The 24,923-nt window shown below is 51.9% G+C and overlaps 2 protein-coding genes across 8 annotated transcripts in view; both read left to right on the top strand.

The window, feature by feature from the left end:
- The window catches only part of LOC105494964 (fatty-acid amide hydrolase 1), a 62,194-nt gene extending 61,609 nt beyond the window's left edge, over positions 1-585 (top strand). For all 4 annotated transcript variants that reach the window (XM_071093691.1, XM_071093698.1, XM_071093696.1 and 1 more), the window contains one exon: positions 187-585. In XM_071093691.1, the coding sequence (XP_070949792.1) occupies positions 187-315 (129 nt within the window). In that variant the 3' untranslated portion in view covers positions 316-585. The remainder of the gene's footprint in view (positions 1-186) is intronic.
- A 143-nt stretch (positions 586-728) lies between these two features.
- On the top strand, positions 729-23,015 carry LOC139362437 (vitamin D3 hydroxylase-associated protein-like). Of its 4 annotated transcripts, none has more exons than XR_011621363.1 (5): positions 729-19,281; positions 19,515-19,664; positions 20,002-20,135; positions 20,770-22,256; positions 22,905-22,972. XR_011621363.1 is itself a non-coding variant. In XM_071093742.1 (5 exons), the coding sequence occupies exons 1-5, from the start codon at positions 19,096-19,098 to the stop codon at positions 22,975-22,977; spliced, it is 750 nt and encodes a 249-aa protein (XP_070949843.1). In that variant the 5' UTR covers positions 729-19,095; the 3' UTR covers positions 22,978-23,015. The 4 variants fall into 4 exon arrangements, 2 of the variants coding, with proteins under 2 accessions (XP_070949843.1, XP_070949838.1); XM_071093742.1 differs by having other exon boundaries at positions 20,770-20,976; positions 22,905-23,015; XM_071093737.1 differs by lacking the exon at positions 22,905-22,972 and having other exon boundaries at positions 20,770-22,877.
- Positions 23,016-24,923: the final 1,908 nt, after the last annotated feature.

Below are 24,923 nucleotides of genomic sequence, written 5' to 3'. Positions count from 1 at the left end.
CTGACTCTGGCCGCTGTGGAGGAAACAGTACCAGTACTGCGGGTTTGCCAGCCTTTCTTAAACAAGACCTGAAGGACTGTGGCCTGGCCCTGCTTTGCGGCCTCTCTCTAGCTGGCGTGCTTCCTGGGCCTGGGAGTGGGGAGTCCTGCCTCGCTAACCCTATCCTGATGCCTGTGTCCCCTATAGGGCATGAAGAAGAGTGTGGGGCTGCCCGTGGCCGTGCAGTGCGTGGCTCTGCCCTGGCAGGAGGAGTTGTGTCTGCGGTTCATGCGGGAGGTGGAGCGACTGATGACCCCTGAAAAGCAGTCATCCTGATGACTCTGGCTCTGGAGGACTTGAGACTCACGCTCTTTGTAGCCCAGCCTAGTCAGGGCACAGCTGCCCTGCTGCCACAGCAAGGAAATGTCCTGCATGGGGCAGAGGCTTCTGTGTCCTCTCCCCCAACCCCCTGCAAGAAGCGCCGACTCCCTGAGTCTGGACCTCCGTCCCTGCTCTGGTCCCCTCTCTTCGTCCTGATCCCTCCACCCCCATGTGGCAGCCCGTGGGTATGACATGGGCCAGGGCCCAACTAACAGTCAAGAAACAGCTCCTCGTCTGTGTGTTTTCTGGGTGTCATCGTGAAGGTGGGGGTTGGAGCCTGTTGAAAGCAGGGATGGCTTGACCATGCAGACCCAGGCTCCAGCCATGCCAGTCTCCTGCTCCACAACCTCCCCTGGTGCTCATCGCCCACAGGAGGGGTGCAAGCTTGTATCCCCCAGCACTTCAGCCCTGCCCCTCCTCTCTCACCTATACTAAACCCTGCTCTGCTGGACACTGCCCTTGGTCTCCTTCCTTCCTCTTCCCTTTCCCTGCCTAGAAAGCTCTTTCTGTTCCTCTGCTTTCCATGCTTTGAGACCTGGCTCAGATTCTTCTCTCTCCAGGAGGCCTTTCCTCCTGTCTCTGGGCCCTGGAGTATATGGGCTGTTTCTTCCCAGTCTGCCTTGTGTGGTGGGTATTGGGGGGTGTGTCTGCCTGCCTTACCACACTGGCTTTCCTTGACGGCAGGGACCCCATTGCTACATCTCTGTTTTCTGTGGCTAGCACAGGGCAGCAGGGGAAGCACTGAGTTGGGTTGCAGAGAGTCCAACGTGTTGGCCCTGAGCTGGTGCTGTTTGCAAGAGGAGCCCATGGGCCTGGGGAGGCCGGCATGAGACAAGGTGACCTGGTAGAGTGTGCTCTCAGGGCTGGCCAAGGCCTGGATTGCCCTGGGAAGGCTTCCTGAAGGAGGTGGATGTGTGTTGAGTCTAGAAGTTTTCCAGAGACTGAGCTAGGGGTTGAGGACATCTCAGAGAGAAAGGACAGTATGCCCAAAGATCAGGGTGGGTTTGGTAAATGGCAGGCATGTTGAGTGGGCACAGGGGAAGCAGAGATGTAGGTGAGGACAGATCAAGGTGGACTTGGGCAGCCAGGTCAGGAACTTGAATTCTGTCTCGAGGGCAGTGGGACTCTGGAAAGATCATAGCTCAGCCTGAGGACTAGACTTGTGGGGCAAAACCTATAGAAGGGTAAGAAAGCTGCTCCATGATCCCTAATTTGGGGAGAGGGGCCTAAGGCCTGAACCTTGGCCCAGGGGTAGAGATGGGGCCCTTTGGGAATTGACAGGATGGAGGTGAGCTGTCTCAGCTGGTCTGCCATCCACCTCTTACTGGACTGTGTCACCTGGCTGGTAGAAAGGTGGCATCTGTAGCCGACCCTAGGAGTTTATTTATTTTTTTAGACAGAGTTTCACTCTTATTGCCCAGGCTGGAGTGCAATGGTGTGATCTCAGCTCACTGCAACCTCTGCCTCCTGGGTTCAAGCAATTTTCCGCCTCCTGGTTTCAAGCGATTCTCCTGCCTCAGCCTCCTGAGTAGCTGGGATTACAGGCATGCACCACCATGCCCGGCTAATTTTTTATTTTTAGTGGAGACAGGGTTTCTCCGTGTTGGCCAGGCTGGTCTCAAAATCCCAACCTCAGGTGATCCGCCCGCTTCGGCCTCCCAAAGTGCTGGGATTACAGGTGTGGACTACCACACCCGGCTGACCCTAGGAGTTTCTTAACCCCATTAGCCCAGTTGCTTTGCTCTTCCCTGGCCCCAGCCCTAATTCTACTGCTGGCTGGAGGTGTTTCAGAGCCTGAGCCCTCTAGGTAGGGCAGATGCACGGCTTCTACCTGTATTTCAAATTCTTTCTAGAAGAGTTGCCTTCGCAAGACTTCCTTCTCCACCCTGGTTTTCCTATTCCTCCAGAAGGCCTTTGCCCTCCAGGTTGCCATACCCATTGGCGCCTGCACTCTCTCCCAGTGCCATCCCTGCCTCTGTGGGGCCATTTTCAGGGCAGATGTGAGGATCCAACCTATATGGGGACACCTGGATTGGGACAACTAGGTAGATGCCGCGCTTTGCCCTGATTTCTTGTAACCACTGCCGTAATTTTGCTTCTTTCATAAAACCACTACCATCTGCCCCAGCTTCCTCTTCCTGCCCCATTTCTCTCTTTCAGTTACCAATATCCTCGTGCTTTCAGACATGAGGCTGCAGAGTGGAGGCGCCTTCACTGGTTCATTGATTCAGCCCTTGGAGCCTCAGCATGGCCATGTCCAGACCTCAGCTGACTTGAGTCAAACCTGGCCTTCTGGGGATGTGGACATTGACACAAACATATCTATTCCTCCTGTGATTAGGGCTTGGGGACAGGATAGACAAGGGGCCAAATGCTGCCGAGGGGAGGGGAAGTGGTCACTGAGGCTAGACGTGGCCACTGTGTTTCATCTCCACGACCACGCTCTAGTCCGAGCCACCTCCCTCATCTGGATGCTCCAGTGACTTCCCTTCTGGGCTCCCGCCTTTCAGCCCTGGCTGCCCTCTAATCCATTCTCCACACAGTAGCTGGAATGATCTTTTAAAAGTATAAATCAGGCCAGGCGCAGTGGCTCGCACCTGTAATCCCAGCACTTTGAGAGGCCGAGGCGGGTGGATCACTGAGGTCAGGAGCTCGAGACTAGCCTGGCCAACATGGCGAAACCCTGGCTCTACTAAAAATACAAAAAAAATTTGCCAGGCATGGTAGCGTGTACCTGTAGTCCCAGCTACTCAGGAGGCTGAGGCAGGAGAATTGCTTGAACCCAGGACGCAGAGGTTGCAGTGAGCCGAGATCGCGCCACTGCACTCCAGCCTGGGTAACAGAGTGAGACTCAGTCTTGGTAAAAATAAATAAATAAAATAGGCCGGGCGTGGTGGCTAATGCCTATACTCCCAACACTTTGGGAGGCTGAGGTGGGCAGATCATTTGAGGTTAGGAGTTTGAGACCAGCCTACCCAACATGATGAAACCCTGTCTCTGCTAAAAATACAAAAATTAGCCAGGCGTGGTGGCACGTGCCTGTAATCCCAGCTACTTGGGAGGCTGAAGCAGGGGAATTGCGTGAACCCAGGAGACAGAGGTTGTAGTGAGGTGAAATCGCTCCGCTGAACTCCAGCCTGGGCAACAACAGAGTGAGACTCTGTCTCAAAAAAATTTTTTTTTAAAATATGGCCTGGTGCTGTGGTGCACACCTGTAATCCCAGCATTTTGGGAGGCCGAAGCGGGTGGGTCACCTGAGGTCAGGAGTTCACGACCAGCCTGACTAACATGGTGAAACCCTGTCTCTACTAAAAAAAAAAAAAAAAAAAAAAAAAAGAGCCAGGTGTGGTGATGAATGCCTGTAATCCGAGCTACTTGGGATGCTGAGACAGGAGAATCACTTCTACCCGGGAGGCAGAGGTTGCAGTGAGCTGAGATCTCACCATTGCACTCCAGCCTGGGCAACAAGAGTGAAACTCCATCTAAAACAAATAAATAAAACATAAAACTATTAATCAGAGTGCATCATTTCTCTGCTTAAGACCTTCCAATGGTTTCCCGTTCCTCCTAGAATAAAAATTCAGTCTCTTCCTTGTGTCTTCCAAGGCTCTGTGTGATGTGCCGTTTCCACCTACCTCTCCAGCCTCATCTTGTGTGTCTCTTCCTCTCCTCCACTGTGCAGCCACATGAGTACCTTTTGGTTTCTTTTTGTTTTTTGTTTATTTGTTTTGGGTTTTTTTTTTTTTTTTGAGACAGTCTCGCTCTGTCGCCCAGGCTGGAGTGCACTGGCACGATCTTGGCTGACTGCAACCTCTGCCTTCCAGGTTCAAGTGATTCTCCTGCCTCAGCATCGTGAGTAGCCGGGACTACAAGTACCCGCCACTATGCTCAGTTAATTTTTGTATTTTTAGTAGAGACGGGGTTTCACTATGTTGGCCAGGCCGGTCTCGAACTCCTGACCTCTTGATCTGTCCACCTTGTAATCCCAAAGTGCTGGGATTACAGATGTGAGCCATCGGGACCAGCCTTGATTCCTTGATCATTTCAAGCTGGGCCCTGCTGCAGAGCTTTCATGTTAGGTGTTCCCTGTGCTTGGAACAAGCGGCTCCAATGTCACCTTCCCTGCTCACCCATTTATAAAATATGGCCACCCTTGTTGCTTTCTTTTCTTTTTCTTCTTTTTTTTTTTTCCGAGATGGAGTCTTGCTTTGTTACCCAGGCTGGTGTGCAGTGGCGTGATCTTGGCTCACTGCAACCTCCACTTCCTGGGTTCAAGCAATTCTCCTGCCCCAGCCTCCTAAGTAGCTGGGATTACAGGTGTCTGCCACCATACTTAGCTAATTTTTGTATTTTTAGTTGGGACAGGGTTTCATCATGTTGGCCTGGCTGGTCTTGAGCTCCTGACCTCCTGATCTGCCTGCCTCGCTCTCCCAAAGTGCTGGGATTACAGGCGTGAGCCACCGCACCCGACCCCTTGTTTCTTTCCTTCCTGTTTTTTTTTTTTTTTTTTGAGACAGAGTCTCGCTCTGTTGCCCAGGCTGGAGTACAGTGGCACAGTTTCGGCTCACTGCAACCTCCGCCTCCTGGGTTCAAGCGATTCTTCTGCCTCAGCCTCCTGAGTAGCTGGGATTACAGGTGTGTGCCACTATGTCCAGCTAATTTTTTGTACTTTTAGTAGAGAAGAGGTTTCACCTTGTTGGTTAGGCTGGCCTCGAACTCCTGACCTGGTGATCTGCCTGCCTGGGCCTCACAGGCGGGAGCCACCGTGCCTGGCCCCTTGTTACTTTCTAACAGGTTACGCTTTGTTCTTTTTTTTTTTTTAAGACGGAGTTTTGGTCTTGTTGCCCAGGCTGGAGTGCAATGGTGGGATCTTGGCTCACCGCAAACTCCGCCTTCCGGGTTCAAGCAATTCTCCTGCCTCAGCCTCCCGAGTAGCTGGGATTACAGGCATGCACCACCATGCTGGGCTAATTTTGTGTTTTTAATAGAGATGGGGTTTCTCCATGTTGGTCAGACTGGTCTCGAACTCCTGACCTCAGGTGATCCACTCTCCTTGGCCTCCCAAAGTGCTGGGATTACAGGCATGAGCCACCATGCCTGGCCACCCTTTGTTCTTTATAGCATTATCACTATCTGAGCTCTTTTATGTTTTTTTGTCTCCTCCACTAAACCATAAGCTTCCTGAAAGCCGTGCTTTGTCTTGTTCAGCACTTGTTCTTGGCTTGGAGGATAGTGCTCCATAAGTTCTGGGATGATAAAGTGTGCCTGTGTGAGGGGCCAGGCACTGTGCTGGGTGCTGGCAGTGACAAATGAGGCAAAATGAGGCAGCCCTGGCCCCTGTCCTTGTGGAGCTCACATTCTGGAGGGATTTGTTGAGTGAAGAGAAGGGGGACAGAGAGTTGTGCTAATGAAGACCTCTAAATATGTAATGCCTGGAGTGATAGCATGACTTTTGATCAGGAAAAAAGGGGAAAGGGAATCCTAGACCACATTTACGGAGTAACTACTATGAGCCATCTACTTTCTGGGCACTTAATCCTCCGTTAACCCTGTGATAGGCATTTTTGCCTCCTTTTACAGAAAGGGTACCTATCTTGCCCAGGGTCCCACAGCTAGAAGTGGGGGGCTTGGAACAGAAACCTAGGCCAGTCTTTGTCAGCAACTACATGAGATGTTTCTGTCGATGCCGAGCCCCAGCGAGTATGATGGCAAGAAGAGTGAGAGCACAAGTCAGCCTCCTCCTCAGACCTCCCTGACCACCAGTGTGCTGGTGGCTACTGCCTGTTTTCATGGCCTTTCCCCTTCTCACCGGGTCCACTGCTACAGCTTCTTTTTTTTTTTTTTTTTTGAGATGGAGTTTCACTCTTGTTGCTCAAGGTGGAGTGCAATGGCGAGATCTCAGCTCACTGCAACCTCTGCCTCCCTGGGCCCTGGGTTTAAGTGATTTAAGTGATTCTCCTGCCTCAGCCTCCCGAGTAGCTGGGATTACAGGCGTGCGCCACCATGCCCGGCTAATTTTGTGTTTTTAGTAGAGACGGGGTTTCTCCATGTTGGTCAGGCTGGTCTCGAACTCCCGACCTCAGGTGATCTGCTTGCCTTGGCCTCCCAAAGTGCTGGGATTATAGGCGGGAGCCACTGCACCCGGACTGCCACAGCTTCTTGCCTGGCTTCTGTGGGCTCCAGACTGGACATCTCCAACAATCCTTCACATGGCAGTTAGGCAACCTCATGCTTAAAATCTCTGGATTCACTTGTGCCAAGTCCAGACACCTTGTTATGATCTGCAAGGCCGTGCTTAACCTGAGCCTGCAGCTGGCCCCTGTGGCCTCATCTCCTCCCCTTCCTCAGTGCTCACATCACAGCTATGTGGCCTGCAGGTAATGTTCAGAACACCGAGTGGTCCCCCACTGTGCCCTTTGCTCTTGGTGCTTGCTGTGCCTGGAGTGTTGTTCCTGGGGTCTCCACCCAAAGATCGCCTACTCATCCAAGGTGAGGGCAATTGCTCTTCTCTTCCAACTCTGTCAGGCTGTGTTGAAAGAGCTTCTTTGTGCTTCTGCACTTGATTGAAAGCAAGGTCTGTGTCTTTAAATAATCCAACATCTGGTAGGCTGTGGAGTTGAATACCCATTATCTCATTTGGAAAATGGTCATTACTATTTCCATTTTAAAAATTTAATTTCTTTTTATTTTTTGAGACAGAGTCTTGCTCTGTCACCCAGGCTGGAGTGCAATGGCGTGATCTTGGCTCACTGCAACCTCTGCCTCTGGGTTCAAGTGATTCTCTTGCCTCAGCCTCCCGAGTAGCTGGGATTACAGGTGCCTGCCACTGCACCCGGCTATGTTTTGTCTTTGTAGTAGAGATGGGGTTTCAGCATGTTGGCCAGGCTGGTTTCAAACTCCCGACCTCAGGTGGTCCCCCTGCCTCAGCCAAAGTCCTGGGATTACAGGTGTGAGTCACTGTGCCTGGCCTTTTTTCTTTTTTCTTTTGAGATGGCATCTTCCTCTGCTGCCCAGGCTGGAGTGCGGTGGTGCGATCTCAGCTCACTGCAGCCTCTGCATCTTGGGTTCAAGCAATTCTCCTGCCTCAGACTCCCGAGTATAGCTGGGACTCCAGGTGAGCGCCACCATGACCAGCTGTGTTTTGTATTTGTAGTAGAGATGGGGTTTCACTATTTTGGCCAGGCTGGTCTTGAACTCCTGACCTCAAGTGATCTGCCCACCTTGGCCTCCCAAAGTGCTGGGATTACAGGTGTGAGCTACCGTGCCTGAACCTATTATTTCCGTTTTGTACATGAGGAAACTGAAGTTCAGAGGTGGTTGCTGACTTGTTGAAGACTGATCATTATGGGTTACAGAGAAGACTTGAAACCCACATGCTCAGCTCTAAACTTACTGTACCTTCCTCATTTGTACAATCATCACAAGAACATGCATTCAACATTCTCTGGGCACCAGCCTCTGTGCTAGGCGACCACAACACTTTGAAGACAGAAGCAATGCTGTGTACTGTGCACCTCTGCCAGCATCTGTTTACAGGAGATGGCTGCCATGTCCCTGTCCACTCTCCCTTTTCTCTCCTGGTGGCTGCGATATTGGAGTTTTAGAACACAGCCAGAGTACTTGCCATTTGTTCCTGTTGGACACCATTTTTAGGATTATCCCAAGGGCTCTGGCTGTTTCCGCTCTTCCTCCCAACTGGTGCTTTTGTATCCACAAATCTGAGCACTGGACCTCTGCAACTTCATCCAAGTCACCCATAATAAACCTATGGATCAGAGCAGGGCCAAGGAAAGGGCGTGACCTGCACCCTTAAGAGACAGACACATAACCGAGTTATGAGCTTCCCAGCCAGATGTATATTTAGTTCATATTTCTCTGGCTGGGCTTGGCTGGGCCCTCCCAAGTTTCCTACACGTAGATTTGGGGTGGCGACCCTGGGCACCTCAGGAAAGTGAAGCCACTTGGGATTGGGGCTGCGTATGCTCAGCATCCAGCATGGTGCCTGGTACTCAGTGGGTACCCAGAGAAGGCTTGTTGAATGGATCAATGGGTGACTTTGTTATTAGGGAATCCATTTTGGTCCATTCTGATTACTTCCTCCTCTCACCTCCAATAGGGAATTTTCCAATCAGTCCCTGATCCTTTGCTCCTTTCACATTTATCGTATCTACCGCCATGATCTCTTTTCTTCTTTGAGACTGAGTCTTGCTCTGTTGCCCAGGCTGGAATGCAGTGACAGGATCTTGGCTTACTGCAAACTCTGCCTCCTGGGTTCAAGTGATTCTCCTGCCTTAGCCTCCAGAGTAGCTGGGATTATAGGCGCCTGCCACCACGCCCAGCTGATTTTTTGTATTTTTAGTAGAGACGGGGTTTCACTTTGTTGGCTAGGCTGGTCTCGAACTCTTGACCTCAGGCAATCCACCCGCCTTAGCCTCCCAAAGTCCTGGGAGCCATGATCTTGATTAGTGTCCAAGCGGACAAATAACTCCCAGTCTACATTCAACCTATAGCTTTCTCCTGGTCTGCAGATCCTCATCTATCCACTTCTCCCATCCTCTTAACTCATCCATCTCTCTCAGGCTGTGTTGAAAGAGCTTTTTTGTGCTTCTGCACTTGGTAGAAATCAGGGACTGTGTCTTAATAGAATCCAACATCCGTTAGGCTGTGGAGTTGAACCCATTATCTCCTTTGGAAAATGGGCTTATTGTTTCCATTTTATACATAAGGAAACTAAAATTCAGAGAGGGTTGCTCTCTGAATAACAATGAGGGTTGCTCCCTCCATTCATCCTCTCATCCGTCCAATAAAAATATTGAATTCTTCCCACAGTATGTTCAGGGTAACCAATCAGAAATAGTCCCTGCCTGAATGGAGCTTCCATTCTACCAGAAAACAGACATCAAATGTAGAATTACACAGAAACACTCATTAGAAGTGCAATAAAGCAGAAGCCCTGGGTATTATGAGAATAAAGCACGTGGGACCTGATCCGGCCTGAGATGTGTGTATGTGTGTGTCAGGGAATACTTCCTGGAGGAAGTAACATTGAAGCTGAAAACTGCATTGTCACCCGAGCCAAGGAATGAGTGTGTTTCAAGAAGGGTGAAGCCAACAACTCTAAATGCTGCTGATTTACCCTCGAGGAGATCACTGGGATGATATAGGCACAAGCCGGACTTTGTTGGGTGGAGGAGTGAGTGAAAGGTGAAGAAGTAAAGGCAGCCCGTGCAGAAAAGTGGAAAAGCTCAGGAAGGGGACAAAAGACGGGGTAGTAGTTAGGGAGGGTGTAGATCTGAGGGAATCCTCTCTCATCCCCCAAGATAGGAGAGACTTAGCATGTTAAATACTGCTAAGAAAGAGCTAGCAGTGACAACAGAGCGGGGAAGTCAAGGTAGGAATGGAGGGCTCAACCTGCCATCATTTCTTCACTGAAGCGATATCATTAAACACATGTGGGACCACGTGGGACCTGATCGTGCCAGGCATTTTGAAAAAGGCTGACAAGGTCTATGCTCCCCCCACCCATCAGCTAATTTTTTTGCATTTTCCGTAGAGATGTGGTCTTGCCATGAACTCCTGAGCTCAAGTGATCCACCCAAAGTGCTGGGATTACAGGTGTGAGCCACTGCACCTGGCCTGCTCTGTGCTTTTATGGAATTTATTTTCTAGGGAGGCAGGCGGGAGGTAAGTAACAGATCAACAAGAAAACTTCAGCTAATGATAAGTGTAATGATGAGATAAAATGAGATATATGGTAATGGAAGGGTGTAACTGAGGAAAAGGTGAGGTCACAAGGCCTAGAGTGCTGTGCCATGGGGTGTGGTGCAGGTGACAAGTGGCCTGGGGGAGCTGAGGATATGGGGGAGAGCTGGAGTTCATGAAGGTGGAGTGGGGGCTATGAAAGAAAATGGCAGAAGGACAGAGGAGGGCTGGTCTGGAGGCCCCATGGAGATGACAGAGTTTTACAGGGTGGGTGACTTCAGGGTCACCCCTTAGTCAACTGCTGACCTCACATCTGTTCCTTTAGACCCTCGGGTACTCAGACTCAACATTACCAACCACAAACTCAGTTCCTTCCCACCCTAACCTTCTGCTGCCCTGGCTTCCTGGTCTGGAGGGCAGAGGCGCCATTCTCCTGGATACAGTGACTTGCAGCCTCAGTGATGACCATTGAGATGGAAACTGGATGGAGGCCCCTGAAGAGAGCAGAATGGTTCCCACATCAGGGCCCCTCTGCTCTACTTTTCCAGTCTCCTCATGTCTTTGTTCCTCCTCTGGGAAGTCATCTCCCTTACCCCCACAACTCCCCTCCACCAGCAGGGAGAGCCAATAGACTGGGGAGGCTGGAACCCCGGATCAGAGTCGTGGCCTTGCTTTGGAGTCCAGGGGGAAGCCCAGCTGGGCTGGCTGGTCTCATGTCTTGGCATCATCTCCCCTGGGGTGGATGCCTGATGAGCCCAGCCCGTTCCTCCAGGTGTTCTTTTCTTTCCTCTCTGCCTGTCCCCCAGAACCTCCACTCTAGGCGAACATGGCGTGTTCAGTCTACCTCCATGTGTCCGCTTATGCAGAACAAAGGAGCTTCGGGAGAATCCTGAAGGCGATGGGAACCCCAGGAGCAACCCCATCTATAACTCCTGAGGGTTGGAGTAGGGTGTCTGAGGGGTGGGATCCGAGAGGTAGGATGGGTGGCAGTAGGATGCGACAGAGGTGAGGTCAGCTGCCCAGCTGTAGGCTTGGGCCTCTCTTCAGGCCCACCTGCCAAAGCCTCTTCCTCTGCGTGGCCTGAGAGATAGGGGTTTTGTCCCCAGGAAGTCCAGATGGGGTAAGAACTAGGAGGAGGTTGATCACTGCCACACCCAGGGCCCCAGATGTGCCTGGGGGCCCTGGCAGCATCACTGACAAATAAATGAGACGTACTCTTGAAGAAAGAGCAGCTGGATCCACACAGGTTGCGCAATACCCAGGGTGGCTTGGCTGTGTGACTCCCTGGCGATGCTACTCCTGCTGGCCCTGCTGGGGGCTGCATTGCTGGGGACTTCCCTGCTCACCTGGTGGCATGCTCCAGCCCAGAACAAGATCCCCAGGGCCCAGAAATGGAGGGAGGTAGCACTGCAGAAGATGGAGGCCCTGGCCCAGTGACTGCGGCAGCAGGTCCCGGAGGCTCTGGAGGCCCCCAGCCACAGAGGGCGTTGGCCCTCAATCCCAACAGGAGGACTACACCTCAGGATGCCCCTCCCGTCCATGGCCCCAACCCCCGCTGACACAGGGTGGGCACTTCCCCACCCTCAGTTCTCCCCATGCCAGCTCTGTGTGTGGTTGCCAGTTCTCCTCCATCCCCGGCCTTTGAGACCCTGGAGACTGGGGGCAGTATATTCTTTCTCTGTTCTTCCAGCGTTTGGCACATAGCTCAGTAACATGGGAGGTGCCCATTTAGGGTATTTGCGGAAATAAGATAAACTGATGGAGGCCATTGGAGGAGGGAGGCCTGATCTCTTTCAGCCCCTGAGCACTCCAAAATCCCCCAAGAAAGGAACCCTAGTCTACCTGTCCCCTCCTACCCCCACACCATTCAGCTCTGAAAACACTTGCTGAGCCCTGAGAAGTGAAGAGCACAGGGGGCTGGGGAAGGGGTCTCCCAGGAAGCTGCAGGTCTTAGAAGGCTGCTTTGGCAACTCAGGGTGGGGGTATTTCGCTGGGATAGCCTCTGTGGCTGGCTGGGCTGAGACTGGCAGGCCAAGTGGCTGAGCCACAGATGTATCAGCAAAGCCTGCCCCAGGTGGCAGAGAGAAGGGCGGGAAGGAGGGACATGGAGAAAAACATAGACTGAGCCTGGGATTTGCTGTGTGGCCTGGAGGATGTGACAACCGGTCTCTGGGCCTTGGAGTCCCCAGCTGCCAGAGTGGGGATGGGCTCATGGTCTCTCGGGGTCTCCAGCTTTGGTTGACGATGGTGGACTCCGTCTGGGCGCCCAGAGGTGGGGGCTGGGCTAGTGCCTGAGGCGTTGTTCCCATGCTCTGGAGTTCTTGAGTGTCTTCCCCCCGGACGGTGATTGATGGCCCCAACGGGCAGCTTCTCTGTCTGAGCTGCTGCAGTTGCTGAGTATGTGTATTAATATTAATTGGGGCTAATTAGTTGGATAAATCAATCTGCCCCCAGAGAGCAGCTGCCCCTCCCTGGTTGATGAGGAGGAAGTCTGGGCTAATGGGTTGCAGAGGTGAATGGGCATGATGGAGCGTCCTGTGCGCTAGTGGAGGCCCCATCTGTGTGCGGTGGTGAGTATAGCTTCCTTTACCGCGGACAAGGGCCTGCTTTCGTGTGCCTCTTGCTGGCGTTTCATTGTGTCGTGGTTGGTTGTGTGTCTGGTCTGGCTGTGTGGTTATGTGCCTGGCTGGGTGCGCATGTGTTGGGCTGTTGGTTGGAGTGTGTACATCTAGCTACGTGTGGCTGGTGTGGGTCTGAATGTCTGGTGGAGAGTGTTCGTGTGTGGTTGTGTGTCTGATGTGTGGGGGCGGATGGTTTGGTGTGTGTCTGGGCATCTGGTTGGTGAACATGTGGATGTCTGGGCTGCTGGGCTGGGGACCTGGAGGGGGTATATGTCTGGTTGACTGGAGGAGTGGAAGAGGTTTGGAGTGAGGTCACTCATGGTGTCTCCAGCTTCCCATCGTGGCTTCAGGTTTCTTGGCTCTTAGCACCTTGCTGTCTCCCCAACAAGCTATACAGTTCTGTCCTGGGCACCTTCTCAGTCATGTCACCCTCTCTCTGCCAGTGATATCCTCGAGGCCTCAGGTGTCCACCTTTATGTCCGAGGGGAGGTGCAAGGCTGGGACACAGGCCAAACCCTCACAGGCTCGAGCAAACAAATCCAATTCCACTGAGTTTAGTAAAATTTCCCAGGGAATTTCTCCGGGTCTTGCCCTGTGCTGAACTCTGGGGACAGGTTCATTATAAAGATGAATCTGATGCCTGGCTCACACTTGTGCTAAAAATGTTTCCAACCTGGGTGGGGTGTGGTGGAGGCAGAGTTGTGCAGACTATGCCGGGCGGCAGCACAGCAGTGTGGTGAGGCCAGATGCCCACGGAACGGGGGACTTGGCAGGAGGGTGGCTGGTGTGTCTGGAGAGGATCATGTGGGGAGAGGTGGTGAGTGAGCTGAACCTCACGGCACCTGTAGGAGTTTTCTGAAAGGAGAAATGAGAAAGGCAGTACTAGGGAGGGGGAAGCCCCAGATGAGGCAGTGTTTCTGTAGAACGTATAGAAAATAATATTCTTAGGACCCTTCGGGTAAATGGACCAGCTGCTCATGGTTGGAACTGCTCAAGCTGCTCGTGGCCAGGAAGCTCTGCTCACCTCAGGCAGAGCCTGGCCACCTTGAGAGTTGATGGTTTTTATGATACTTAACATTTAACCACCACATTGGACTTTTTTTTTTTTTTTTTTTGGAGACAGAGTCTGGTTTTGTTGCCCAGGTTGGAGTACAGTGGCTTGATCTCGGCTCACTGCAACCTCCGCCTCCCAAGTTCAAGCAATTCTCCTGCCTCAGCCTCCAGAGTAGCTGGGATTACAGGCAAGTCCCACCACGCCCAGCTAATTTTTGTGTTTTTAGTAGAGACGGGGTTTCACCATGTTGGCCAGGATGGTCTTGATTTCTTGACCTCGTGATCCGCCCACCTCAGCCTCCCAAAGTGCTGGGATTACAGGCGTGAGCCACTGTGCCCAGCCGTAACTATTAATAATACATCAATTCAATAAAAACTTTACATTATATTTTTTTGTTTTCAAACTAGGTTGGAGGCAGCACCCTGAGTACAGAGAAGGCCGGATGTTCATGGTGCTGTGGGATGGAACAGGAGGGGAGGGTTAGCTGCAAACTAAATTATATATTAAAATGACAAAAAAGTGATATAACTTGAGGCTCAATTTTTCATCTAATTACTCTAATAATTTCCAAATAATTTGTTGATTTTTAGCTTTTTTTTTTTTTCACGGAGTTTTGCTCTTGTTGCCCAGGCTGGAGTGCAGTGGCACAATCTCAGCTCACTGCAACCTCCGCCTCCCGGGTTCAAGTGATTCTCCTGCCTCAGCCTCCTGGGTAGCTGGGATTACAGGCATCCGCCACCACGTCCGGCTAATTTTTTTTGCTTTTTTGTATTTTTAATAGAAACGGGGTTTCACCATGTTAGCCAGGCTGGTCTTGAACTCCTGACCACGGGTGATCCGCCCACCTCGGCCTCCCAAAGTGCTGGGATTACGGGTGTGAGCCACCGCTCCTGGCTAATTTGTTGATTTTTAGAATTTGTTGTGAGGATCTTTTCATGTTGCTGTCATCTTTTGAAAGATGTCCCTGTCTCTCAAAGCACGCCTGGTACATTGCAGTCATTAGGTCATTTGCAGTCTGATTAAGGAGAGCCTTTCTCTTAACGTTAATGATATTGTTACTTGGGTGGAGTCCTCTCTCAGCTTTTGCTGAACCAGTAGCAATTACACTCACAGTTTTCTAGCTTTTCTAATACAGTGTTAGATTTCATGTAGTTAAGCATCTCTGTTGTCAACTAAGTAATAAACATTGTTATTAGACTGTCATTAACACTAATTAGAAGTCGTCTAGCATGGCAGCTAAGAGTGTGGCTTCTGCTACTGGGCTGGTTGTTTGAATCCTGACTCTTGACACTTTTTATTTTGTTTGATTTTATCATTTTACATTGTTTTGAACTCCTGGCCTCAAGCAATCCTCTCACCTCAGACTCCCAAAGTGCTAGCATCACAGGCATGAGCCACCAAGCCCAGCAAACACTTACACTTAAATGACTACTCTGTATCTTAACTTCTTCATCTCTACAACGGTATGGTGACTGTAATGATAGCACTCAAACAAGTTAATAAATGTTTTCAGTGGTGCCTGGTACACAGCAAACACCATACAGATGCTCCTCGACTTACCGTGAGGTTTCATCCTGATAAACTCATCCCAAATTGAAAATATCGTAAGTTGAAAATACGCTTAATACACCCAACTTACCTAACATCATAGCTTAGCCTAGCCTTTTTGAAATGTGCTCAGAACACTTCCATTAGCCCACAGTTGGGCAAAATCACCTGGCAACACAGTACCCTGTAGAGGATCCGCTGTTTCCCTTGTTATTTCTTGGCTGACTGGGAGCTGGGCTTGCTGGCACTGACCAGCATCGAGAATCAAGAGAGGATCTTACTGCTTTCTTTCTTTCTTTCTTTCTTTCTTTTTTTTTGTTTTTTGAGACAGAGTCTGGCTCTGTTGCCCAGGTTGGAGTGCAGTGGCACGATCTCAGCTCACTGCAACCTCCGCCTCCCAGGTTCAAGAGATTCTCCTGCCTCAGCCTCCCGAGTAGCTGGGATTACAGGTGTGCACCACCACGCCAGCTAACTTTTGTATTTTCAGTAGAGACAGGGTTTTGCCATGTTGGCCAAGCTGGTCTCAAACTCCTAACCTCAGGTGATCCCCCCCACCTTGGCCTCCCAAAGTGCTGGAATTACAGGCATGAGCCACCGCGCCCGGCCTCTTACTGCTTTCTAATGAATGTATATCAATCTCTTTTGCACTACCGTAAAGTCAAAGATCGTAAGTTGAACCATGGTAAGTTGGGATTGTCTGTACAAGTGATTGTTTTCACTTTAGGAATGAAGCTAATGTTGTTGTCCATGATGAGTGGGTATTTCGGGTGAGATGAATATGTTCTATTAGATGGATGTGATATTCTGTCCTCCCAGGTCCCTGAAGCGCCTGTTGTGGTCTCAGCAGCCATCTGCAGAGGTCACATTAGCCACCCCCAACCCCTGCCCTTGCCTGCTCTTCCCACCTCTCCCCAAGCTCCCTGAGAGTCAAAGTCCCCCAGAGGCTGCCATTCCCACATATGGCCATGCAAGGGCAGCTGTGGGGGAGGACTGGCCTCAGGGGCCCAGAGGAGCACATTAGGCACTTGCCCATGGGGGTGCCACCAGGGTGTCCTCTCTCCAGGTAGAAATAGATAAATGGGGGTTGGTGTGAAGCTGCTGATGTCTCTGGGGTGCGTCCGTGGACCTGTGAGTGCAGGGAGGTCCCTGGCAAGGCCCACTAGGGCTCCTTAGTGTTGGAGGGCGCAGGGCAAGGGATGAACCCAAGCTGGCCCTCCACAGTCCCTGTGCCTAGAGGGTCCTTGCTGGGCTGGGCATTAACTTTACTTGCTGGACTGTGTAGAGGGTGGAGTCCTGGGGAGGGGCCAGGACAACTGGGGTGGTGGGGGTGCCCAGCAGAACAGCTTTTTGCCAAGTGACTCAGAAATGTTTCAGTAGTTTAGCCACTGGCATGGCTGTGGCGGGGCATCCTGGCTGAATGCTAGCCCTGTCCAACGTATCTGTGTCTGGACCCTCCTGAGAGTCCCTGTGGCACACCAGCAGGGGAGCTCTGAGCTGTGGCACAACAACGAGAGGGACTGGGCAGTGTGGCTGGAGCAGCATGCATGGGAGAGGCCAAGAGAGACAGGCCCACTGGACCCAAGCAGAGAAAGAGCCTGATCCGGTGCCTGGCACCTTAAAAGGCCTCCCTTCCGCAGGATGCCCCAAGAGCCAGGAGAGGGTAGTGGTTAAGATATGGATGGTCTGGGTTTAAGCCCAGGCTCCCCTGTCCTCTGACCTTGGGCAAGAGAGTTAGTTTCTCTGGGTCTCAGTTGCCTTCACTGGGGAAATGGAAACACTAATAACAGCATTTAGCCAAGGGTTCTCAGCCCCACAGTGATACTCTGAGTACTTGGTCAATGGGAATTGTGTACATCGAAGCAGGAACCCATGTTACACGTTTACGGTGAAGGCTTTGCAAGTGGTGCTGGTGAGAATGGTGCTGCAATGTTATCCTGAGGGCAACTGGGACCTATTTTCAGAGTGGGCCTTGTAAGATCTTAAAAGGATTGCCCAGGCTGCAGGGAAGAGGTTGAGTTGGAGGAGTGGAGGCCAAGCCAAAGAGGCCAGTGAGGAGGCCGATGAGCTAACAGAGAGAGGTCCTTAGGCAGGCAGGAGGCCTGAGGGTCCGAGGTGGGAGATATGAAGGAGCAGAACCACCTGCAGGCAGTGAGTGTGGTTAAGAATGTGGTCACTGGTGTTGGACTGCCTGGGTCCAACTCTGCCACTTACTGGCTGTGTATCCTTGGGCGAAGAGGAGCTCTCTGTGCCTCAGTGTCGTCTTCTGCTGTGAAACGAGAAAACGATGTGACCTACCTCTTAGGGTTGTTGCAAGGGGTAATATGAGTTATTATATATTTAAAATTTTTAATTTACAATTTTCTTGGAGACAGGGTCTCATCTGTCATCCAGGCTGGAGTGCAGCGGCACGATCATAGCTCACTGCAGCCTCGAACTCCTGGCCTCAAGAAATCCTCCCAACCCGGCCTCCCAAAACTCATTATAGGCAATGAGTGATGATATGTAGTGTTTGGAATAGGGCCTGGCACTGTTAAGTGTTAGAACACATCCTAGTATGATTATGTTAGCTAGCGTAACTATTATCAGAACTTGGATGTGAGGGAGGACCTGGGGTGATTCTGAGGTTTGTTGCTTTGGTGACATGCATGTCATCGATTGGGAATTTCAAGAAGAAGAACAGATTTGGCTGTAAAAAGGTGAGTCCTGGGGAGTCCGTGTATATGTGGGTGTAGGTAAAGGGGTCTGAGTCCTGGCGGAAGAGAGGCCTGGGTTAGAGAAACAGGTGGTCTGCGTATCCTTGGGGTGCACCTGGCTGCCGAGGTCACCCATGGAGAGTGGGCAGGCAGGGAGAGAAAAGGTCACACCCCGAGGAACACCAACACTTCAGGAAACTGAGAAGGAGCCACCTGAGGGTGGGAGGAGGCCAGCAGAGTCGGGGGCATAGAGAGCTTCGGGAGGGAAAGTGTCAGGTGCTGCTGAGGAATGAGATGAAGACTAACCTGAATCCATAAGATTTAGTGACCGAGAAGTCTTCGCGCGCTTGGTGAGAAGGGGCGCAGTGCAGAGGGGAGGACTGGGTGATTGGAGGAACGAAAGAGGGCAGACTGGAGCCAGGGGATCCTAACCTCCCAGGGAAATTTATTTGCCTCCACCTTCTCCCACCTCCAGGACCAAGAAAAGCCCACTGTGACATCTTCCTGCCCAACCCATACTCCAGCTTGGAGGCATCGGGATCTCCACCAGAGCTGAGGGGGCAAGAGGAAGAGAACTTTGCCTTCCTGAGTGCCTGCTGCATGTCACACCTGCCCAGGACCGCAGTTCTGAGGGGCTGGTATCAGGCCTCCCCTCATATCCTGAAGGACAGGGCTCAGAGCAGCTGAGGGTCTGACTCAGGATTGACTCCTAGTCCTTCCCTCTCTGAGGAAACGTAGGCCATGGGAGGGGCAGGGGTCCATCTCCAGTTACCCAGCTGACCAAGGGCATGGCCAAGATGATGCCAACTCTCTTGCCACCCACTCGGGCTGAACTTCACTTCCATAACCTCCAGCCTCATGATGTCATGAATGGAGTCACCCCCACTCCAGTTGTGACCCTTCTGAAGAGCAGCATGAAGGGGCAGGCCCCTCTCCATGCCAGGCCCTGGGCTGGCCACTGGGGGCAGAGGCAGAGGAGAACATCGTGCCCTTGGAGGGTTTTCATGACAACCTGGAGACACAGCAGATGATTTCAGTGCTAAGCACGAGTGCCGGAACATGTACTGAGTGACACAGACGTGTGTGCAGCTGTGTGTGTAGGGGAGTATGAGGTGTCATGTGGAGTGTGTGGGAGTGGGCCTTAGCGGGTCCGTCTTTGAAATCTGCCTACTCCATCTCATCTCTGCAGGAGCCAGCCCTGGACCCCCAGCCAATCCTGGAGCTGCCCCTGGCAGAGCTGGCCCAGCAGCTTCGGACTGAAGAGCTGAGTCTGGAGAGTGTCCTCTGTAGCTACTTAGAGCAGGTGGTGGCCAGGGCACACGGTCCAAGCCAGGGGCTCTGGGCTGGAGTGGTGGATGTCACCTGTCATTGTTTTACTCAGAGGAGTGGGGGGCAGGTGTAACTCTGCCACTGACTTATGAGGTGGCACATGCCACAGTCACCTCAGGGTGGTAGGAGGGGCCAGAGCAACCGAGTGCCCTGCTTTGGTCCTGGCCTCACCTGGGGCTGTCGTCTGCTGTCTTCACTGTTGTTCAGGCACTGAAGGTGCGCCAGGAGGTGAACTACCTGATGGATTTCCTGGGGGAATGTAAGGAGGAACTGCAGGCATTGAAGAAGCTTAAGACGAGTGACAGAGGTCTTCTCTATGGGGTCCCCATGAGCCTCAAGGACACCTATGACAGCACGGTGAGCATGGGGTGTACACGCACATGAATGTGCATATGCACACGTGTGCCACCAGCCTGGAGCTCTGTGTGACACTGGGGAGCTCAGTGTGTGATACTGGCGAGTCATTTAAAACTGCACAGCTACAAAGTGGCAAACTGAGATTTAAACCCAGAATTTGGGCTCCAAACCCCAAATTCTCAGCCACCACACTCTTTTGCCATCCATGAAGTGCCGTGCTTGTGTCCCCAAGGGTGTGAGAGTGTGTGTGAGTGGGGGTGGAGTGGGGCTGAAAATCAGCCAGCTGGGTGGTTCCCCCTTGACCCTCATGGCTGGAGGTAATGTTCCTTCCCTGCAGGGCCATGACTCTACTTGCCTCCTGGCCCAGTTCCCGGAGAAGCCTGCAACCAAGGACGGGGTCATTGTGAAAGTGCTCAAGGCCCAAGGAGCCATCCCCTTTGTTCAGACCAACATCCCACAGACACTGCTCGGGTCTCTGAAGCGGGCTAGCTGGGATCTGGGCTGGGATAAGCCCAGGGCTGAAACAGCTCTTTAAAGTCCCATTTCAGGGCAGAGGGTGAGGAGGGGGCTAGTCATGCAGACTTCAGAGACCAGGGTTCTTGGGCCAGCCCTTTCTGTCCCTGGGGCTGAATTCCTTTATCATAGAACATGTGGATGGACTCCACAGTCTATAAGGGCCCTTCGGGCTCCAAGGTTCTGTAAAGCTACACTCTGTTTCTATCCCAGTTTCTCTCTCATATTGTTCTATTTCTATCCAGCCTTCTCTCTTTGATTGTTCTCCCCATCACTTATTCTCTCCCTTCCCTACTCAGCCTGTAGAGCATCTATGTTTCGTGAGGAACATGTTCTCAGTTCTGATGGCAGAGCTGTGGGCTCTTTGGTCCTAATACTAGGAGTCATGGCTGGTGTCTGATCTTGGTCTTTCTTGCAGCAGCGGCCCCTCACTCCAGCTGGAAGGGAGTCCAGGAAGCCTCAGCCTTAGGGAGGAGCTCATGGAGCCCAGGAAGCCCTGGGGTCGACTCTGGAGGGTGGTTGGCCCCCTAATGGGGAGGGGTCTGCCCAGTGAGGCTTTCACTCTCAGCTCCTTTTCTTCTGCTTCCCTTAGCTTTGAGTGCAGCAACCCCATCTATGGCCAGACGTTGAACCCACTGAACTTAAAGAAGACATGTGGGGGCTCCTCACGGGGAGAGGGAGCTCTGATGGCAGAAAGAGGGTCCATCCTAGACATGGGTACTGACACAGGTGACAGCATCTGCATATCAGCCAGCTTCTGTGGTGTTTATGGCCTCTGGACCACAGGTTCCCACCTCAGGTACCCATTGATGGTGGTGGTGGGGTGGGTTTGGACCTGCCTAGAGGAACTAGGGGAAGTAGAGGGGTCTGCTCCTCCCATCAACTTTCATCTACCCAGCTCAGTACTAGGGGAAGTGGATAGGAGGGCTTCAAATAACTCCTGCAGTAGCCATGCCAAACATACCATGTTTTGTCCAGGCAGCAGCAATGTAATTAATGTAGAAGTAATTAATGACCTTCCACTCATTAATCCATCAGTTCATTAATTCATTAATCAATACAACTCTCCATCCACATACCCCTTCTCTTACTCACTCATCAATCTGTCCATTTATCTATCTATCCGTCCGTCATCCATTCAACTACCACGTGGTCATCATCTCAGTCTCTATCCATCAATTAATTTTACCATTCAACGACTATTTATTTAAAAGATTTTTATTGAGTATTTACTGTGTCAGACATAACAGTTCCTTGGGTACTAGCTACTTGGGTAGCCCTTGAAAAACTTACACACACCCTTCCTTCCAACCATTTATTTATCCATCCATCTTTCCATCCATCCATTTGTGTATCCATCCGTCTATCAATCCACATTTGTATCCATCCATCCATCCATCCATCCATCCATCCATCCATCCACCCATTCATCGTGTATGCATGCATGCATGCATCCACCCATCTCTCAACTCCACTCTGTGTACCCACACCATGGCACCTATACTGGGGACACAGACACTCTTGGACCCAGCCCCTGCCCCTGCCCCTGCTGTGCTCTTAGACACAGAAATGACTTAGTCAGAAAGTGATCAGGTCTCTAAGAGAGGGTCAGAGCTTGTGGGAATGCACAAGAGGAAGCTGACATTTTCTTCAACAGAGATTTATTAAAAGCTTATACTCTTGACTTTCAGAGCAGGGCAAGGGAAGGGAAGGATTCCTGGAGGAGGCAGCATTTGAGCGTGGTTTTGAGGGCTGGACATGCAGAGATGATGTGGTGTCTAGAAGGCTGTAAGATAGTGTGTAAGTGGCTGACCTTGCCTGCAGCAATATGCACGTATGGAAGGGCTAGAAGGGGAAGCCATGGAGAGTTAGAGCCTTGAAAGGCAGTCAAAGAGATCAGACTTTATGCTGTGAGCAGTAGAGAGTCACGGAAGGTTGAAGCAGCTCCTATTTTTCTGGGCTGCACCCTGGGGGAGCTCAAGCCTCCTGGCACCCCGGCACCTCCCTTCACATGCTGAGCTGTGGGAGTGTTTTGCAGCTACACTGGAATTGCCTCTGCCATCAAGGGGAGAAAATTGGGTAAGTCCTGGTCTGTGCCTGTGGTCACCCCATTTAAAGATGAACCTGCCCGTCTTTCTCCCAAGAACATTTTGCTCAGCTTATATCTCCAGACAGATCAGCCCCACAGATGATGACTGGGAGAGGGACTGCATGGTTCCCACCCGGCCTCCCCTTGTCCAGTGACTCTTGGCCCTCTGAGAAGGGCTTCTGTCCTGCTATCTAGCTTTAATCTCTTCCTTTGTCTTGACCATGACCCTGGAACCCACCCTCTGAGGCCAGGCAGTTGGGATGCCCAGGGCAGAACAAATGAGAGCTGCTGGCTGGGTGCGGTGGCTCACATCTGTAATCCCAGGACTTTGGGAGGCTGAGGCAGGCAGATGACTTGAGGTCAGGAATTCGAGACCAGTCTGGCCAACATGGTGAAATCCCGTCTCTACTAAAAATACAAAAATTAGCCAGGTGTGGTGGCGAGCACCTGTAATCCCAGCTACTGGGGAGGCTGAGGCAGGAGAATTGCTTGAACCCAGGAGGCGGAGGTTGCAGTGAGCAGAGATCATGCCACTGCACTCCAGCCTGGGTGACAGAGGAAAACTTCGTCTCAAACAACAACAACAACAAACAAACAAAATGAGAGGTGCCTGCTTCTCTCCCCTCCTCTTTGTGCAGTGACTACAGTGGCGGTCCCCATGGCGTGGGACGTGGAGAGCCTGGCGCTGTGCCTGCGAACCCTGCTGAGTGAAGACATGTACCGACTGGACCCCACTGTGCCCCGATGCCCTTCAGGAGGAGGTAAGCCAGGTGGGAGAGCAGAACTGGGAGTTTCCTTGCCCCTACCATCATTCCTCCCTGACCTGTCTGCCATCTCACCTTCCCAGGTGAAGACCCCCTTACCACCCCAGGCTATGGTGAGTGAGAAGCCCACATGCTCAGTCCAGTTTGTTTCCTGCCCCTGCTGGAGGCCAGCTGCTTTGGCCTCTTGGCTATCTGGAGCCATAGCTGTAAGTGCCCCCAAAGAGGGCCTCCAGTGCCATATACTCAACCCATGCAGGCAGAATACTCAGCAAGTGTGGTTCAGAGGATGTGGCATCCAGTTAAGCTAGGCTTTTAACCCTCTAGGTAACCCTGGCCAAGTCACATCTCTTCTCTAGGCCTTAACCTCCCCATCAGTACAATAAAGAGGTTAGGCTGGGAGATCACTCCACACCCTTCTGTCTACAGCAGCCTTCATTTATTCGTTAATTCATTCAACAACATTTGCTTGTACCAGCTGTGTGCCAGGCTCAATGTGTCTCATCCTAACACTCTACAGAATGAGCAGTGCTCCTCCCATTTACAGCTGGGGAGGCTGAGGAGAAGCGAAATGACTTGCCTATGATCATGTAGTTAGTAACTGGTAGAGCTGGCTTTGAACCCAGCAGAACCCTCTCCATAGGGCAGTTTCTGTCTACCTCCTGGCAATGTCTGTTCCTCCGATTCCCTACACCCCTCCTAGCATTATCAAGCTGAGATCATTGTATATCATCCATGATTTGCCCCTACAAACATGCAGTGTGTGATGGGTGAGGGGTGGCAGCCTTTCTGGCAGCACCTCACTTCCTAGGACTAGGGGCCCTCCACCCCAGACCCTAGTCTGGGTATTTGCCCCTATGATCTCCATCCTCATCTTCTCCTAACATTTCTCTAGCTTAAAGATATTTTTGTCTATGCATGACTTACTCACCTGCCCACCCACTCAACTCCAACCATCCATTTATCCACTCACCCACATATGCATTCAACCCTCTGCCCACCCAGCTACCCACCATCTCATACATACATCCACCCACCCACCCAGGAGTCAGTCTACCATCTATCTACTATCCACCCCATCCGCCCAATCACCTATCGCATCTATTTCTCCTTCTTCCAGGGGGTTCCCCAGAGCACCTAGAGCCTGGAGAGTATATAGGGAGGCTCCCGCAGGTCTTGGGGTGTCCACGTGGATTCCCCCCTTGGTGAGGACAGCTGTAGACCAAGGCCCTGCCCTTAAAGTCTGGTTCCTGGAGACAGTGGGGCCACCTTGGCCCCAGCCCAGTCTCTCCTCTGAGCTCCACCCAGCCCCTTGTGCCCCAGGTTTACACCAGTAACCAGCCCCTTCGAATCGGCTACTATGAATCAGATGGTTACATCCAGCCATCCCCTAGCATGGCCAGGGCTGTGCAGCCACCTCTTGGCTGCCCCAGGATGCATGACACCAGATAGTTTCACCTGGTCCTGGGTGAGAGAGAGGCCAAGCCAGTGCGAGGATGCTGAGCAGGGCCGTCCTTGGAGACAAAGGTGGCTACATCTGAGTTTGAGGTGCTGAGATAATTGTGTTTCCCCTGTGCTTCCTGGAGAAGACTGATGGGGTGGAGGTGGGGATAGGGTGAGCCCTACCCTGTAAGGAAGGCATCAAGCTTTTGTGTCTTCTTCCTTCAGGGGTGGAGATTCAGGAACTCACTCCTGTGATTCCTTTAGCTTGGGTCTCTGTTGCCTCCATCAAGGGGCTGTAAGGAGCTTTCTGTCTCCAAAATCCCCACCTAGCCTTACCCCCACCTCCCCCGCCTCCAGTGGCTTGTCCTGGCCTCACTTCCCCTTTGAGATTCTACAATGTGATCTTGCGCTAGCCTTTTAAATTCCCTGGGCTTGTTTTCTACCCAATGGGGT

This window comes from Macaca nemestrina, chromosome 1 (assembly GCF_043159975.1).
Source record: "Macaca nemestrina isolate mMacNem1 chromosome 1, mMacNem.hap1, whole genome shotgun sequence".
Lineage (NCBI taxonomy): Eukaryota > Metazoa > Chordata > Mammalia > Primates > Cercopithecidae > Macaca > Macaca nemestrina.
This window is presented reverse-complemented; position numbering and strand designations above follow the sequence as displayed.

Coding starts and splice junctions, on each gene's coding strand:
- LOC139362437 (XM_071093737.1), top strand. CDS start 19,096: ATGTGGAGTGTGTGGGAGTGGGCCTTAGCGGGTCCGTCTTTGAAATCT. Junction 19,665..20,001: donor AGGACACCTATGACAGCACG/GTGAGCATGGGG, acceptor CCTTCCCTGCAG/GGCCATGACTCTACTTGCCT. Junction 20,136..20,769: donor ATCCCACAGACACTGCTCGG/GTCTCTGAAGCG, acceptor TGCTTCCCTTAG/CTTTGAGTGCAGCAACCCCA.